Source organism: Sinohyriopsis cumingii, chromosome 18 (assembly GCF_028554795.1).
Source record: "Sinohyriopsis cumingii isolate HCF-2022 chromosome 18, ASM2855479v2, whole genome shotgun sequence".
Classification (NCBI taxonomy): domain Eukaryota; kingdom Metazoa; phylum Mollusca; class Bivalvia; order Unionida; family Unionidae; genus Sinohyriopsis; species Sinohyriopsis cumingii.
The window spans coordinates 74,815,604-74,836,759 of record NC_142978.1 but is presented as its reverse complement, the minus strand read 5'-3'; the positions used below and the strand labels follow the sequence as shown (position 1 = coordinate 74,836,759).

The 21,156-nt window shown below is 34.4% G+C and overlaps 1 protein-coding gene across 2 annotated transcripts in view; it reads left to right on the top strand.

Moving 5' to 3' along the window:
• The first annotated feature begins 1,633 nt into the window (after positions 1-1,633).
• Positions 1,634-21,156, top strand: part of LOC149776993 (protein N-terminal glutamine amidohydrolase-like) — a 37,444-nt gene continuing 17,921 nt past the window's right edge. For both annotated transcript variants that reach the window (XM_089941747.1, XM_089941746.1), the window contains exons 1-2: positions 1,634-1,758; positions 8,968-9,067. In XM_089941747.1, the coding sequence (XP_089797873.1) occupies positions 1,652-1,758; positions 8,968-9,067 (207 nt within the window). In that variant the 5' untranslated portion in view covers positions 1,634-1,651. The remainder of the gene's footprint in view (positions 1,759-8,967; positions 9,068-21,156) is intronic.

Here is a 21,156-nt window from a genome sequence, read left to right as displayed (position 1 = left end):
TAATTTTAATATTATCTTTATCATGATTGCATTTATTATGCTCTATACTGTTGATACACCTTTAATCATTTGGAAATGCCTCCCACAGTGTCAGACCCCAGTGACTTAAGGTGGCTAGTCCTATCCTAAGTACCTATTTTGTTAATCAATGTGCTATAATTAGAACATGTTTGAATGAAAATGATTACAAAATTGAATGCTTTTTTACAGACTTTTAATTATTTTATTTTGTTCTCTTATTTCTCTCTCTCTCTCTTTCTATATATATATATATATATATATATATATATATATATATATATATATATATATATATATATATATATATATATTGAATGAAACTGATTTTACAATTTATAAATTATTTCTTGTTTTTTTTTAATGATTTTTCTTTTTTTTTTCATTTTTGTTTTTTCTTATAGAAAGGAAGCTTAAAAACATGTCTTAAATGGAGAGAGAAATAAATGAATAAGTTTAAATATATCAAGTTCCATATCTACATGGCGATATGTCGCTTTATTTGCTACCAAAGAATACTATATACCATTAGTTGGTGTTCCAGAACTGCATACCAATGCCATCTTATATAATTAACAGATGAATAAAAATAAGTTACAAAAGGAAACTGAACAAAAATTGTATATGATTTTTAAAATTCAACAACATTTATAACACCTATACCAGTAGTACATAATGACTACTTTCCATTAATAAAAGTCCATTACTGTAACTAAAAATTTTAAAATGAATCTATAAGAACAATAACAATGAAATAAAAAGTCTCAAAAGCTGGAGACAGAACAAAATTAATATAATTATCCTTCGAGCCATGACTTTGCATTATTTGTATACTTGTTGTAGAGTATACCTTACTGCATATTGTTCCATAATCACCATCAGTTTTCATATAAATGTCAGTGGATAAACAATATTACAACAACAAACTGAACAACAAAAGTATTTATTATTATAATTTCATGATCCATTACTTTACTTTCTTTTTCATTACTGTATTTCATCTCCAGTACTGTAAATGACTGTCTGTTATTGTGTTTATAGAGACCAAATAGAATCACAGGAATGGAGTTAATTACCAGAACAGATGGTATAAATTGATTTAATTTATTTTTGAAGGCACTTATCTTATTTTTTAAATGACTGTACACCCATTATTGTTCTAGAAGCAACCAGAATGGAGGGTAGAAAGATAAAAGGAATCTGATTTATGTAAATTTATTCATCTATCTAATAGCAAGCATTAAAACAGAGAATACATTTTATAATTCTAATGCCATATACACACTCACTGGCAAGAACAAAACAAAAAACTCAGCTGATTAATTACAAATACAACTTAATACATATTCATGCAAAAATATTAATAAATATTTTTGCAGACATGGAAACTTAATAAAAATTGAACTAAAAATGTAACTCCTTTCTTGGACAAAAAAGAACTCATTATTATAGTTGTGAATGATACATTTGTCCCCTGTGGACAACAAATAATAGCAACGAATATCCCAAATTTAGTTTCTTATAAAACTTTTGATTTACGATTAAGCAAACAATGTACAAATCCCCTATTCCAATAATTATATCCGTTCTGATGATTCTATCTATCCAAATCGAACGCATCCAATATTGAAAGATGGAGTCTCAGGTGAAGGCTGAGAAATGTGAAAATGTATCTTCGAATCCTGGGAAGGATTTTAACATTCCTCTAATTCAAGATTGTGTATATACGAGCTGCTATTGGTATATACACACGAATCTTAACATGATTCATTTAATGAGCCCACTAACACGCACAGTGATTGCCTGTTACTAGATTAACTGTAAGGCTACTTTCAGTTTGCTTTATCTTAGCGTGTTTATCACAGAGATCCTGTCAGAATGACGATCTAATACAGCTTTAGCGATTTTGCACGTGCTATTGTATTGCATGTTTGTTTAATTACAAAGTTTTAAGTGAGGCCAGTAATAGCAATAATATTGGAAATTTACTGTGGTCGGTTCGGGTATTCAAGTAGTCCGAGTTTCCTTAGCTACGATGTCGTAGCCTCAACTTGATTTGTTGTGGTTGAGGTACGAGTAAGGGTACTAATATTAGTACTAGAGTTTCCTCAGACCCTTGCCATCCCATTTTTGATATTTGGATATTTATATTGGGGTGTAGGGTCAGAGTTCACTACCTGTCAACAAGTTAGAATTTGCTGACACCATTTAGTGTTGGCATAGGGTAGCCGCTTAATAGCCAACCTAGCAAACCTAATATTGAGATATACCTGCATGAAATCGATAGCAATAAGGTTTATTTTCTCCGATATTGTGAGCATATAATTTGTTATATCTTTAATCTGCTGACAGACGAGATGAACATTCATCGTTGCTAAAATTTTACCTGGATCTTTCCATTTGCATTCAGAGTCACATGACTACACAAATCTTGCAACCTACAAGATAGTGACATCAGAGAGGGTATAGTCATGTGATATCAACAATAAACCATTTTTAGTGTTGCTGTAGGAAAACAAATTGAACATACAAATGAAAGTCACATAATCTTTATAGAAAAATGAAAGAACACAAACTTCTCAAAATATTTATTTGGAAACAACTTAAAGAAAACCAAAGTAACTAAGCAGAGAGCACATATCCATGCAGTAGTCACATGATGCCAGTAAAAACAACTCTGACACATGCTCAGTACTTGTTGAAAATGGTATTCTCCACCCTGCTGCGATACCAACAGGTTTCTGGTCGTTTTTCTCAGAATAAATTTGGTGAGAATTAAGTGTGCATTATATTTATTTACAAACATTAAGTGACTTCTATATTATATTTCCAAATTATATGATCAACAACTTTGAAATTTTGTTTATTGTCGATATCACGTGACTTTGACCCCTGATAGCACTGACATGTAGGTTGAGAGATTTGTATAGTCATGTTACTCAAAATGCAAACTGGGAGATCCAGGTCAAATTTCAGCAACAATGTACTTTTGTCTCATCTGTCAGCGGATTAAAGACATGAAGAATGCTATGCTCATGATTTTTTAAGAAAATAATTCATATTCCGAAAGATTTCATGCAGGTATATCTCGATGAAAAGTCATTCAAGTTCGCTAGGCCGGCTAGAAAGCGGCTGTCCTATGCTGACACCAAAATGGATGTCAGCAAATTCATACATCCCCATGATGCACCTGATCTTCCCACAAGCCATTTCCCTTTTTATAGATTTCATCTGGCAGATGTGCAGAATAGTAATGGCTAGACTCAGATTAATCTGATGAATCAGACCTCCTCCCAAATCTGTGTTGATACTGATGGGTGATATGTGGGTATGATGTTATCTGTTTATTCAAATTTGCAATTTTGCTGCATGCAGATTTTTCCAGAACACACCTATGTACAGTTTAGACACATACTGGTATTTAGTAGCAGCCATATCTAGTGTGGCAAAATTGCCACAAGACAGAGGGTTGTTTTATTCTATGTGGATTTACAAATCGCCAAACATAGGATGTACATATTGCCAGAAGAACCATTTAGCTGACAGTAGCTCAACAGGTGTGAGAAATAGCAGTAAGTGTAATATACAGCGATGTGTGCAGACAAAACTGGCAGCAGATTTGTGCAAGTTTGAATGAATAGGCAATATTAGCCTCTAAACTGCCAGTCAATATTATTATAGGTGTGAGGCTAGTTTATTGGCCTATAATTAGGTAAGCATGGATGAAGCCAGTCTGACTAATGAATGGTCTCTATATTTACCAGAACAAAAGAAATTACTAGAATAAAAATGAAATTACCAGAACAAAAATATATATGGTTTCATATAATTGATGTTTTAAGTATTCAAGTCAGTAATTATTAAATCAAATTTGAAGGGGATAAAGATATTTGTTTTACCTTATATAACCTGACCAGAAGTTCATATTTACATTTTTCACAAGAACAAAGGGAATTACTGAAAAAATGAAATTGCTTTAGGTGGCGCTCTACAGTTTCGCATTTTGCATAGGGTTAGAATTTTAAAGAAAAAGACTTTCCCCAGCTTTCCTCACTGGTTATACTGGCTATTTAAAAAAGACCTTGTATATCTTAGGTATAATTCAAAGAACCTTTAATTCCCTTTATTTTGGTATATGATTGATGGGTGTACTATGGGTTATAGAGTATACAGCTTGGCCTTACTCCAGATGTGCACCTTTCAAAAAAGTGCTAGCTCCACTTGGTCTTTTTCACTTCCTGAACTTAAAGTTAATTGTATAAAAAAAGAGCTGATTAAAAAAAAAAACATTTTATATATTTGGTAATTCATTCATTGCACTTTCAGAAGCTGGTATTGTCTAGTCTGGCAAAATTCATTTTCCCTATTTTAATAGCTGCCATGGAAAGTGTACTTTAGACTAATTCAGACTGATTTTTTAGCACAAGGGAGCAGTCATTTTAGTTAGCAGTGTGCTTAGATCATATACAATTTCCAAAAGTACAATATCCAAAGAAATGTCAGCCACATTACATTAAAGTAGCACAGAGATATGCCAACATTCTCCCCATATTGCATGTTTTAAATGCAAACAACTTCACCTTACAGATGTCACTCTCTCAAAAGTACATAATAACTGGTAAGCACCCCCATAACAAACAGTTAGTACCATATTTACTGTATATGTTGGGACACCATATTTGTTGGAACACCATAAATTAATTTTTAATGTAATTTTTTATGCACTGTAAGTTCTGGGACACATCAGGGTTTTTTAGTTGTAAGTTGTGGGACACCTTTAAATCATTTGAAAATTACATGTTGGAAAATGTACTCTAACTTAATTCTATTTTAACAAAATATAACATTGTGTACTTGATATCAAACTCTTTAACCTATTGCAGCATCTCATCAACCCAATCCTTCTGCACCCATATGATCAATCCTTTCGGTGCATGAATATTTTTTAGCTTTCTTGTGCCATGAAAATTATCATTGAAGAAACAAATCACCAGAAGCAGAAACATGAAAACAAAAACCAGCATTACCAATATCCATTACCATGAAAATACAAACCAGCATTACCCATACCATTTAACATGAAAACACTAACCAGCATTTACCTATGCCAATAGCATAACACAAACCAGCATTACCCATACTCAGTTCAATGATAACACAAACCAGCAATACCAAAATTCATTACCATGATAACATAAACCTGTATTACCCATACCCATTACCATGAAAACACAAACCAGCATGACCAACACCCATGACCATGAAAACACAAACCAGCATTACCCATACCCTGACCATGAAAACACAAGCCAGCATTACCCTACATCCATGACCATGAAAACACAAACCAGCATTACCCATACCCTGATCATGAAAACAAGCCAGCATTGCCGTACATCCATTACCATGAAAACACAAACCAGCATTACCCACACACATTACCATGAAAACACAAGCCAGCATTACCCTACATCCATTACCATGAAAACACAAACCAGCATTACCCATACTCAATTCAATGATAACACAAACCAGCATGACCAACACCCATTACCATGAAAACACAAGCCAGCATTACCCATACCAAATACCATAAAAAACAAACCACCATTACCCTACACCAATTACCACAAAAACAAAAACCAGCATCAACCATACCTTGACCATGAAAACACAAACCAGCATTCCCCATACCCATTAACATGAAAACACAAACCAGCATTACCCATACCCTGACAATGAAAACAAACCAATATTACCCATACTCATTACCATGAAAACAAACAAGCATTGCACATGCCCAATACCATGAAAACACAAACCATCACTACCCATACCTGTTACCATGAAAATAGAAACCAGCATTACCCATACCTAATGACCATGAAAACATAACCATCTTTACCCATACCCGTTACCATGAAAACACAAACCAGCATTACCCATACCCGTTACCATGAAAACACAAACCAGCATTACCCATACCCAATGACCATGAAAACACAAACCCTCATTACCAAAACAAATGACCATGAAAACAAACAGCATTACCAATACCCATGACATGAAAACACAATCAAGCATTACCCTACACTCATTACCATGAAAACACAAACCATCATTACCCATACCCATTACCATGAAAACACAAATCAGCATTACCCATACCCATTAGCATGATAACACAAACGAGCATTACTTATACCAGTTAACATGAAAACAAGCCAGCATTGCCCATACCCATTACCATAACACAAACCAGCATTACCCATACTCATTACAATGATAACACAAACCAGCATTACCCATACCTATTAGCATGATAACACAAACCAGCATTACCCATACTCATTACAATGATAACATAAACCAGCATTACCCATACCAATTAGCATAACACAAACCAACATTACCCATACTCATTTCCATGATAACACAAAAAACCAGAATTACCCATACTCTGGACCATGATAACACAAACTAGCATTGCCCATACTTATTACCATGAAAACACAAACCAACATTACCCATACTCATTACCATCCAAAACAAACCTGCATTATCCATGCTTATTACCATGAAAACACAAACCAGCATTACCAGTACCCATTACAATGATAACACAAACCAGCATTACCCATACCCTGATCATGAAAACACAAACCAGTATTACCCATACTCATTACCATAAAAACACAAACCAGTAATACCCATACTCATTACCATGATAACACAAACTAGCATTACCCATATTCATTACCATGAAAACACAAACCAGCATTTTCCATACTCATTACCATGATAACACAAACCAGCATTACCGATACTCATTACCATGATAACACAAACTACCATTACCCATACCCATTACCATGATAACACAAACCAACATATACTCATTACCTTGATAACACAAACTAGTATTACCCATATTCATTACCATGAAAACACAAACCAGCATTACCCATACCCATTACCATGAAAACACAAACCATCATTACCCATACCCATTACCATGAAACCAAACCAGCATTACCCATACCCATTACCATGAAAACACAAACCAGCATTACCCATACCCATTACCATGAAAACACAAACCAGCATTACCCATACCCAATGACCATGAAAACACAAACCCTCATTACCAAAACCCATGACCATGAAAACACGAACAGCATTACCAATACCCATGACATGAAAACACAATCAAGCATTACCCTACACCCATTACCATGAAAACACAAACCATCATTACCCATACCCATTACCATGAAAACACAAACCAGCATTACCCATACCCATTAGCATGATAACACAAACGAGCATTATTTATACCAATTAACACGAAAACAAGCCAGCATTGCCCATACCCATTACCATAACACAAACCAGCATTACCCATACTCATTACAATGATAACACAAACCAGCATTACCCATACCCATTAGCATGATAACACAAACCAGCATTACCCATACTCATTACAATGATAACATAAACCAGCATTACCCATACCAATTAGCATAACACAAACCAACATTACCCATACTCATTTCCATGATAACACAAAAAACCAGAATTACCCATACTCTGGACCATGATAACACAAACTAGCATTGCCCATACTTATTACCATGAAAGTACAAACCAACATTACCCATACTCATTACCATCCAAAACAAACCAGCATTATCCATGCTTATTACCACGAAAACACAAACCAGCATTACCAGTACCCATTACAATGATAACACAAACCAGCATTACCCATACCCTGATCATGAAAACACAAACCAGTATTACCCATACTCATTACTGTAAAAACACAAACCAGTAATACCCATACTCATTACCATGATAACACAAACTAGCATTACCCATATTCATTACCATGAAAACACAAACCAGCATTTTCCGTACTCATTACCATGATAACACAAACCAGCATTATCCATACTCATTACCATGATAACACAAATCAGCATTACCCATATTCATTACCATGATAATACAAACTAGCATTACCCATACCCATTACCATGATAACACAAACCAACATATACTCATTACCATGATAACATAAACTAGCATTACCCATATTCATTACCATGAAAACACAAACCAGCATTACCCATACTCATTACCATGAAAACACAAACCAGCATTACCCATACTCAGTGCCATGATAACACAAACTAGCATTACCCATACCCATTACCATGAAAACACAAATGACATTAACCAATACCAATGACCATGAAAATACAAACCAGCATTACCTATACTCATTACCATGATAACAGAAACTAGCATTACCAGTTTGGCAAGTTGAAAGAACACAGATTTTTAAATGAGGAGGAAAGACATTAAATTTGAATGGAATCACACACACATAAAGTGTTATTACAATATATTTGTGTGTTGTTATATAGTTGCTTGATTTTTATTTTACAGATTCATCACAGTGCAGTCACTTAATTAAATTCTAGGCTTATAAAAGTCAATTGTCCACTTAAGCTAAACAACTTTATTCAAATATATATGCTGAATTCAGCAGAAGTTTTGATAATGTTGACTGTTGTTTCAGTCACACTCACCAAATATGATAGCCTGACTATATAGTCAGTTTTATCTTAAGAGACTATCTGTTTTTGCCACACACCCCCCCCCAAAAGATGATAGACAACTGCAAGTGATCACTCCAGCCACCCACCGCCAATGGTATTTGACAACAACTGCAGGTGGTCACCCCTCTCCCAATGCCTCAAATTAGTATTTAAAGAGAACTGCATGTGGTCACTCAAAAAGAAAGAAACATATTGCATAACTGATTGGTACATCAAGAATGTGGTCATTATTGACAGGTGGTCTTTTAAGTCAAGTTTTACTCAGTCCATATTTGCCTTTCTAGCCTAGTGACATTTCATACATTTTGTTATTTTACAGCGAAGAGAATGTGTGGAAACTCTGTGAACATGTACAACTGAATTTTCCAGAACATCAAAAAAACTGTTTCTGTGTGTTTATCTCCAACCCAAAGAAAAAGGTAAAGACATAGATGCTTCTTAGATAATTTTAACCCTACTGGTCATAGAAGAGCTTTTGTGATGACCTGTTGTCCATTGTATAGTGTCCATATTTCATTATCCATCCTTTAGCACAAGTTTGTTGTCACTGTTCATCCTAACTACTGTGAAGATTGCTATGAAACTTCATACTCACTCATCTCAAGGTCTAATTGCACCAAAATAAAAATGGTGACCCCTGAACATATTATACAGCTGTTATTGTGGCCATCTTTAAAATATTGTTATCACCACTGCTTCTGAATGGACATAGTGACATAAGACTTAGTATGCCTAAATGGTTTCAAATGAAAATGGTGCTTGTCAGAGATGCAATATTGCTGCCACCACTATGGTTGCAATCTTGAAAATCCTTTTATATTTATTTCTCCAAATTTGATGGCAGTTCAATGGAGTTTTCACTAAAATACTTTGCAGGATGTCAAGTTGGTTTTCAAATGAAAATGGTGTCAATCTAACATTCAGTATGGCTGCCATCTTTAAAATCTTATCACTGGTGCAGATCTGTCATCCAATATGGCTGCCATCTTTAAAATCTTATCAATGTTGCAGATCTGTCATCCAATATGGCTGCTATCTTTAAACTCTTATCACTGGTGCAGATCTGTCATCCAATATGGCTGTCATCTTTAAAATCTTATCAATGTTGCAGATCTGTCATCCAGTGTGGCTGCTATCTTTAAAATCTTATCACTGGTGCAGATCTGACATCCAATATGGCTATTATCTTTAAAATCTTATCACTGGTGCAGATCTGTCATCCAATATGGCTAACTTGACATCCATCTTGAAAGGCATGTTATTTGTCATCATCCTGAACAGAGGGTTATATTGACACAGGGTTTCATCTGAAAGAATTCTTAGGATGTTGGGTTGGTCCAGAAATGGTGCCCATCATATATTGCTACAGACATCCAGAATCTTAAAAATCTTATTATCACCTCTCATCCTGAACATATGGTCATATTGACATTGGGCTGTTATTAAAGTCTCTTATGATGTCTAGTCATTTCTAAATGAAATTATTGTTGATCTGAATATTGAATATGGCCTATATGTTGGCCATCAAAATCTTGTAATTTTGCTACTCATGAATTGATGGTTTTATCCACATGAATTTTCCACTAAAAGCTTTTAAATATGTCTGGTTGGTCTTTAATTAAAATTGTGCTGATATAACATCCAACATGGCTGCCACATTGTTTTCACCAAACAAGTTCTTATCATATCTTGTTTTTCCTAATTGAAAATAGTGCCAATCTAACATTCAAGATGGCTGACAGTGGCCAACTTGAAAATATTGTTACACGTATTACTGCTTGTCATAAGCAGATGACTTTAGCAACATGGGGTTTTCAGAATACAATGTCTTATGATGTTTTGTTGGTTCTGAATGAAAATGGTGCCAATCCGATATCCAGTCTTGCTGTGATGGGGTCCATCTTGAAAATATTGTTATTGTTACTTTCCCTTAAAGATTAGTTACATGGGTTTTCTTATGTTAATCAAGAATAAAAATAGCATTGATCAGACCTCTAACTGGACTGCCATGGCAGCCATCTTGAAAATCTTATTGCTGCTTTTTTTCCTGAACAGATAGATAGCCATATAGACTTCATTAAAAGACTTGGTAGACATGGGGCTTCATTAAAAGACTTGGTTTCAGATGAAAATTGGAATGATTAGATCTTCATCATGGAAAAGCTTATCACTACTTCTGACCAGATAGTCATAGGTACAACAGATTTTCTCGAAAAGACTTCATATGATATTTAGTTAATCCTAAATGGAAATGTTCCAGTTAGACCCACAATATGGCCAACATGGTAATCATCTTAAAATCTTGTTATTGCCACTTCTTCTTAACAGATGGTCACATAGACATCGGTTTTTGGGTATTTGGCTTCGTAGGAGATCTAGTTCATCCTAAATGAAAATTATGCTGATCAAACTTCCAATTTGATGGTGTGTGTGTGTGATTAGGATTTGTAACGTAGCTTTAACAATTTTCCATTCATATCGCTACGATGTCTGCAGTATGGCAGTTAATAGTGATGTCTAGCACTGGGGCATCATGCCGCAGACACGTAGCATGATGTCCCACCCAGTCACCATATCCTGTCACCAGGCCAACCAGTCCTAACACTAACCTCTTAATGCTCAGCGCCAAATTGATGGTAATGAGGGCTGTCTTGAAAATCTTGTTATAGCTGCTTCTCCTAAATAAATGTTTGTATTGATGTGGGGTTTTCAGTGAAAGACTTTTTGTGATCTCAAGTTGGTCCTCAATGAAAAAAGTGCTTATCAGTCCTTCTATATCGCTGCCATGGTAGCCATCTTTAAAGTCTTGTTACATCTACTTCTTCAGAACAGATGGTCATATAGACGAGGTTGTCACTGAAAGATTTCCTGTGATATCTAGCTGGTCGCAAATAAAAATGGTGATGATCAGACCTCCAACATGATGGCCATCTTGAAAATTTTATCACTAATCATCTTTATGGGACGGTCTTTTTGACATTTTCACTAAAACACTTCTCACTATATGTAGTTAGTCCTGGAGGATCTTTTATTATTTTTGTTTTATTGGCACTTTGAATGCATTATTGGCCATAACTTGCTGAGGAAATAAGTGCCTTTACCCAAAACATACAGTCAATCTGGGCTGGACTAGGCAAGCATTGAACCTGTGACCTTGGATGATGAGTCTGATGCTCTACCAGCTAAGCCACATAAGCTACATGTCCTAAATGAAAATGAAACCACTGGAACTTCCTACCAATTTGACAAATCTACTACTTAGGCTACATGTCCTAAATGTAACTTCCTAACAATTTGACAAATATACTACTTAGACTACATGTCCTAAATGTAACTTCCTAACAATTTGACAGATCTACTACCTAGGCTACGTGTCCTAAATGTAACTTCCTAACAATTTGACAAATCTACTACCTAGGCTACGTGTCCTAAATGTAACTTCCTAACAATTTGACAAATCTACTACTTAGGCTACATGTCCTAAATGTAACTTCCTACCAATTTGACAAATCTACTACTTAGACTACATGTCCTAAATGTAACTTCCTAACAATTTGACAGATCTACTACTTAGGCTACATGTCCTAAATGTAACTTCCTAACAATTTGACAAATCTACTACCTAGGCTACGTGTCCTAAATGTAACTTCCTAACAATTTGACAAATCTACTACTTAGGCTACATGTCCTAAATGTAACTTCCTAACAATTTGACAAATCTACTACTTAGGCTACGTGTCCTAAATGTAACTTCCTAACAATTTGACAAATCTACTACCTAGGCTACGTGTCCTAAATGTAACTTCCTAACAATTTGACAAATCTACTACTTAGGCTACATGTCCTAAATGTAACTTCCTAACAATTTGACAAATCTACTACTTAGGCTACATGTCCTAAATGTAACTTCCTAACAGTTTGACAAATCTACTACTTAGGCTACATGTCCTAAATGTAACTTCCTAACAATTTGACAAATCTACTACTTAGGCTACATGTCCTAAATGTAACTTCCTAACAATTTGACAAATCTACTACTTAGGCTACATGTCCTAAATGTAACTTCCTACCAATTTGACAAATCTACTACTTAGACTACATGTCCTAAATGTAACTTCCTAACAATTTGACAGATCTACTACTTAGGCTACATGTCCTAAATGTAACTTCCTAACAATTTGACAAATCTACTACCTAGGCTACGTGTCCTAAATGTAACTTCCTAACAATTTGACAAATCTACTACTTAGGCTACATGTCCTAAATGTAACTTCCTAACAATTTGACAAATCTACTACTTAGGCTACATGTCCTAAATGTAACTTCCTAACAATTTGACAAATCTACTACTTAGACTACATGTCCTAAATGTAACTTCCTAACAATTTGACAGATCTACTACTTAGACTGCATGTCCTAAATGTAACTTCCTAACAATTTGACAGATCTACTACTTAGGCTACATGTCCTAAATGTAACTTCCTAACAATTTGACAAATCTACTACCTAGGTTACGTGTCCTAAATGTAACTTCCTAACAATTTGACAAATCTACTACTTAGGCTACATGTCCTAAATGTAACTTCCTACCAATTTGACAAATCTACTACTTAGACTACATGTCCTAAATGTAACTTCCTAACAATTTGACAGATCTACTACTTAGGCTACATGTCCTAAATGTAACTTCCTAACAATTTGACAAATCTACTACCTAGGCTACGTGTCCTAAATGTAACTTCCTAACAATTTGACAAATCTACTACCTAGGCTACATGTCCTAAATGTAACTTCCTAACAATTTGACAGATCTACTACTTAGGCTACATGTCCTAAATGTAACTTCCTAACAATTTGACAAATCTACTACCTAGGCTACGTGTCCTAAATGTAACTTCCTAACAATTTGACAAATCTACTACTTAGGCTACATGTCCTAAATGTAACTTCCTACCAATTTGACAAATCTACTACTTAGACTACATGTCCTAAATGTAACTTCCTAACAATTTGACAGATCTACTACTTAGGCTACATGTCCTAAATGTAACTTCCTAACAATTTGACAAATCTACTACCTAGGCTACGTGTCCTAAATGTAACTTCCTAACAATTTGACAAATCTACTACTTAGGCTACATGTCCTAAATGTAACTTCCTAACAATTTGACAAATCTACTACTTAGGCTACATGTCCTAAATGTAACTTCCTAACAATTTGACAGATCTACTACTTAGACTACATGTCCTAAATGTAGCTTCCTAACAATTTGACAAATCTACTACTTAGGCTACATGTCCTAAATGTAACTTCCTACCAATTTGACAAATCTACTACTTAGACTACATGTCCTAAATGTAACTTCCTAACAATTTGACAGATCTACTACTTAGGCTACATGTCCTAAATGTAACTTTCTATCAATTTGACAAATCTACTACCTAGGCTACGTGTCCTAAATGTAACTTCCTAACAATTTGACAGATCTACTACTTAGGCTACATGTCCTAACTGTAACTTCCTAACAATTTGACAGATCTACTATTTAGACTACATGTCCTAAATGTAACTTCCTAACAATTTGACAAATCTACTACCTAGGCTACGTGTCCTAAATGTAACTTCCTAACAATTTGACAAATCTACTACTTAGGTTACATGTCCTAAATGTAACTTCCTAACAATTTGACAAATCTACTACTTAGACTACATGTCCTAAATGTAACTTCCTAACAATTTGACAGATCTACTACTTAGACTACATGTCCTAAATGTAACTTCCTAACAATTTGACAAATCTACTACCTAGGCTACGTGTCCTAAATGTAACTTCCTAACAATTTGACAAATCTACTACTTAGGCTACATGTCCTAAATGTAACTTCCTAACAATTTGACAAATCTACTACTTAGGCTACATGTCCTAAATGTAACTTCCTAACAATTTGACAAATCTACTACTTAGACTACATGTCCTAAATGTAACTTCCTAACAATTTGACAAATCTACTACTTAGACTACATGTCCTAAATGTAACTTCCTAACAGTTTGACAAATCTACTACCTAGGCTACATGTCCTAAATGTAACTTCCTAACAATTTGACAAATCTACTACTTAGACTACATGTCCTAAATGTAACTTCCTACCAATTTGACAGATCTACTACTTAGACTACATGTCCTAAATGTAACTTCCTAACAATTTGACAGATCTACTACTTAGACTACATGTCCTAAATGTAACTTCCTAACAATTTGACAAATCTACTACCTAGGCTACGTGTCCTAAATGTAACTTCCTAACAATTTGACAGATCTACTACCTAGGCTACGTGTCCTAAATCTAACTTCCTAACAATTTGACAGATCTACTACTTAGACTACATGTCCTAAATGTAACTTCCTAACAATTTGACAAATCTACTACCTAGGCTACGTGTCCTAAATGTAACTTCCTAACAATTTGACAGATCTACTACTTAGACTACATGTCCTAAATGTAACTTCCTACCAATTTGACAGATCTACTACTTAGACTACATGTCCTAAATGTAACTTCCTAACAATTTGACAAATCTACTACTTAGACTACATGTCCTAAATGTAACTTCCTACCAATTTGACAGATCTACTACTTAGACTACATGTCCTAAATGTAACTTCCTAACAATTTGACAAATCTACTACTTAGACTACATGTCCTAAATGTAACTTCCTAACAATTTGACAGATCTACTACTTAGACTACATGTCCTAAATGTAACTTCCTAACAATTTGACAAATCTACTACTTAGACTACATGTCCTAAATGTAACTTCCTACCAATTTGACAGATCTACTACTTAGACTACATGTCCTAAATGTAACTTCCTAACAATTTGACAAATCTACTACTTAGACTACATGTCCTAAATGTAACTTCCTACCAATTTGACAGATCTACTACTTAGACTACGTGTCCTAAATGTAACTTCCTAACAATTTGACAAATCTACTACTTAGACTACATGTCCTAAATGTAACTTCCTACCAATTTGACAGATCTACTACTTAGACTACATGTCCTAAATGTAACTTCCTAACAATTTGACAAATCTACTACTTAGACTACATGTCCTAAATGTAACTTCCTACCAATTTGACAGATCTACTACTTAGACTACGTGTCCTAAATGTAACTTCCTAACAATTTGACAAATCTACTACTTAGACTACATGTCCTAAATGTAACTTCCTACCAATTTGACAGATCTACTACTTAGACTACATGTCCTAAATGTAACTTTCTAACAATTTGACAAATCTACTACTTAGACTACATGTCCTAAATGTAACTTCCTAACAATTTGACAAATCTACTACCTAGGCTACGTGTCCTAAATGTAACTTCCTAACAATTTGACAAATCTACTACCTAGGCTACGTGTCCTAAATGTAACTTCCTAACAATTTGACAAATCTACTACTTAGGCTACATGTCCTAAATGTAACTTCCTAACAATTTGACAAATCTACTACCTAGGCTACGTGTCCTAAATGTAACTTCCTAACAATTTGACAAATCTACTACTTAGGCTACATGTCCTAAATGTAACTTCCTAACAATTTGACAAATCTACTACCTAGGCTACGTGTCCTAAATGTAACTTCCTAACAATTTGACAAATCTACTACCTAGGCTACGTGTCCTAAATGTAACTTCCTAACAATTTGACAAATCTACTACTTAGGCTACATGTCCTAAATGTAACTTCCTAACAATTTGACAAATCTACTACTTAGACTACATGTCCTAAATGTAACTTCCTAACAATTTGACAGATCTACTACTTAGACTACATGTCCTAAATGTAACTTCCTAACAATTTGACAAATCTACTACCTAGGCTACGTGTCCTAAATGTAACTTCCTAACAATTTGACAAATCTACTACTTAGGCTACATGTCCTAAATGTAACTTCCTAACAATTTGACAAATCTACTACTTAGGCTACATGTCCTAAATGTAACTTCCTAACAATTTGACAAATCTACTACTTAGACTACATGTCCTAAATGTAACTTCCTAACAATTTGACAAATCTACTACTTAGACTACATGTCCTAAATGTAACTTCCTAACAGTTTGACAAATCTACTACCTAGGCTACATGTCCTAAATGTAACTTCCTAACAATTTGACAAATCTACTACTTAGACTACATGTCCTAAATGTAACTTCCTACCAATTTGACAGATCTACTACTTAGACTACATGTCCTAAATGTAACTTCCTAACAATTTGACAGATCTACTACTTAGACTACATGTCCTAAATGTAACTTCCTAACAATTTGACAAATCTACTACCTAGGCTACGTGTCCTAAATGTAACTTCCTAACAATTTGACAGATCTACTACCTAGGCTACGTGTCCTAAATCTAACTTCCTAACAATTTGACAGATCTACTACTTAGACTACATGTCCTAAATGTAACTTCCTAACAATTTGACAAATCTACTACCTAGGCTACGTGTCCTAAATGTAACTTCCTAACAATTTGACAGATCTACTACTTAGACTACATGTCCTAAATGTAACTTCCTACCAATTTGACAAATCTACTACTTAGACTACATGTCCTAAATGTAACTTCCTACCAATTTGACAGATCTACTACTTAGACTACATGTCCTAAATGTAACTTCCTAACAATTTGACAAATCTACTACTTAGACTACATGTCCTAAATGTAACTTCCTACCAATTTGACAGATCTACTACTTAGACTACATGTCCTAAATGTAACTTCCTAACAATTTGACAAATCTACTACTTAGACTACATGTCCTAAATGTAACTTCCTAACAATTTGACAGATCTACTACTTAGACTACGTGTCCTAAATGTAACTTCCTAACAATTTGACAAATCTACTACTTAGACTACATGTCCTAAATGTAACTTCCTACCAATTTGACAGATCTACTACTTAGACTACATGTCCTAAATGTAACTTCCTAACAATTTGACAAATCTACTACTTAGACTACATGTCCTAAATGTAACTTCCTACCAATTTGACAGATCTACTACTTAGACTACGTGTCCTAAATGTAACTTCCTAACAATTTGACAAATCTACTACTTAGACTACATGTCCTAAATGTAACTTCCTACCAATTTGACAGATCTACTACTTAGACTACATGTCCTAAATGTAACTTCCTAACAATTTGACAAATCTACTACCTAGGCTACGTGTCCTAAATGTAACTTCCTAACAATTTGACAAATCTACTACTTAGGCTACATGTCCTAAATGTAACTTCCTAACAATTTGACAAATCTACTACTTAGACTACATGTCCTAAATGTAACTTCCTAACAATTTGACAGATCTACTACTTAGACTACATGTCCTAAATGTAACTTCCTAACAATTTGACAAATCTACTACCTAGGCTACGTGTCCTAAATGTAACTTCCTAACAATTTGACAAATCTACTACTTAGGCTACATGTCCTAAATGTAACTTCCTAACAATTTGACAAATCTACTACTTAGGCTACATGTCCTAAATGTAACTTCCTAACAATTTGACAAATCTACTACTTAGACTACATGTCCTAAATGTAACTTCCTAACAATTTGACAAATCTACTACTTAGACTACATGTCCTAAATGTAACTTCCTAACAGTTTGACAAATCTACTACCTAGGCTACATGTCCTAAATGTAACTTCCTAACAATTTGACAAATCTACTACTTAGACTACATGTCCTAAATGTAACTTCCTACCAATTTGACAGATCTACTACTTAGACTACATGTCCTAAATGTAACTTCCTAACAATTTGACAGATCTACTACTTAGACTACATGTCCTAAATGTAACTTCCTAACAATTTGACAAATCTACTACCTAGGCTACGTGTCCTAAATGTAACTTCCTAACAATTTGACAGATCTACTACCTAGGCTACGTGTCCTAAATCTAACTTCCTAACAATTTGACAGATCTACTACTTAGACTACATGTCCTAAATGTAACTTCCTAACAATTTGACAAATCTACTACCTAGGCTACGTGTCCTAAATGTAACTTCCTAACAATTTGACAGATCTACTACTTAGACTACATGTCCTAAATGTAACTTCCTACCAATTTGACAAATCTACTACTTAGACTACATGTCCTAAATGTAACTTCCTACCAATTTGACAGATCTACTACTTAGACTACATGTCCTAAATGTAACTTCCTAACAATTTGACAAATCTACTACTTAGACTACATGTCCTAAATGTAACTTCCTACCAATTTGACAGATCTACTACTTAGACTACATGTCCTAAATGTAACTTCCTAACAATTTGACAAATCTACTACTTAGACTACATGTCCTAAATGTAACTTCCTAACAATTTGACAAATCTACTACCTAGGCTACATGTCCTAAATGTAACTTCCTAACAATTTGACAAATCTACTACTTAGGCTACATGTCCTAAATGTAACTTCCTAACAATTTGACAAATCTACTACTTAGACTACATGTCCTAAATGTAACTTCCTAACAATTTGACAGATCTACTACTTAGACTACATGTCCTAAATGTAACTTCCTAACAATTTGACAAATCTACTACTTAGGCTACATGTCCTAAATGTAACTTCCTAACAATTTGACAAATCTACTACTTAGACTACATGTCCTAAATGTAACTTCCTAACAATTTGACAGATCTACTACTTAGACTACATGTCCTAAATGTAACTTCCTAACAATTTGACAAATCTACTACCTAGGCTACGTGTCCTAAATGTAACTTCCTAACAATTTGACAGATCTACTACTTAGGCTACATGTCCTAAATGTAACTTCCTAACAATTTGACAGATCTACTACTTAGACTACATGTCCTAAATGTAACTTCCTAACAATTTGACAAATCTACTACCTAGGCTACGTGTCCTAAATGTAACTTCCTAACAATTTGACAGATCTACTACTTAGGCTACATGTCCTAAATGTAACTTCCTAACAATTTGACAGATCTACTACTTAGGCTACATGTCCTAAATGTAACTTCCTAACAATTTGACAAATCTACTACCTAGGCTACATGTCCTAAATGTAGCTTCCTAACAATTTGACAAATCTACTACTTAGGCTACATGTCCTAAATGTAACTTCCTAACAATTTGACAAATCTACTACCTAGGCTACGTGTCCTAAATGTAACTTCCTAACAATTTGACAAATCTACTACTTAGGCTACATGTCCTAAATGTAGCTTCCTAACAATTTGACAAATCTACTACTTAGGCTACATGTCCTAAATGTAACTTCCTAACAATTTGACAAATATACTACCTAGGCTACATGTCCTAAATGTAACTTCCTATCAATTTGACAAATCTACTACCTAGGCTACATGTCCTAAATGTAACTTCCTAACAATTTGACAGATCTACTACTTAGACTACATGTCCTAAATGTAACTTCCTAACAATTTGACAAATCTACTACCTAGGCTACGTGTCCTAAATGTAACTTCCTAACAATTTGACAAATCTACTACTTAGGCTACATGTCCTAAATGTAGCTTCCTAACAATTTGACAAATCTACTACTTAGGCTACATGTCCTAAATGTAACTTCCTAACAATTTGACAAATATACTACCTAGGCTACATGTCCTAAATGTAACTTCCTATCAATTTGACAAATCTACTACCTAGGCTACATGTCCTAAATGTAACTTCCTAACAATTTGACAAATCTACTACTTAGACTACATGTCCTAAATGTAACTTCCTAACAATTTGACAGATCTACTACTTAGACTACATGTCCTAAATGTAACTTCCTAACAATTTGACAAATCTACTACTTAGGCTACATGTCCTAAATGTAACTTCCTAACAATTTGACAAATCTACTACTTAGGCTACGTGTCCTAAATGTAACTTCCTAACAATTTGACAAATCTACTACTTAGGCTACATGTCCTAACTGTAACTTCCTAACAATTTGACAGATCTACTACTTAGGCTACATGTCCTAACTGTAACTTCCTAACAATTTGACAAATCTGGTATGTGCTACATCTCCTAACAGACTTAACAACATTTTTAAATAACAGACCCAAATTTCTATCTTGCAGTATGTAGTTTGTACCTATATTAGAATGATACTGATACAGTCTCCAAAATGACTGCCTTGATTGTCATCCTGAAAATCTTTGTATGGCTTCCTATCCTTAATGGATGGTCATATCGACATGGAGTTTGCTCTATAGTACCAGAGTAATTTGTTGCTGATTCTATATGAAAACAGTGTTAATTTGGCCTCCAGTATGGCACTATAGTGGCCATCTTGAAAATCTTGTCATCTCTAATGCATCTGCATGTATGGTTGTATTGACATGGTGTTGTCATGAAATTACATTCTTTCACAATATATAATTGGTTCTAAATGAAAATGGTGCGGATCTGAATACTAACACATC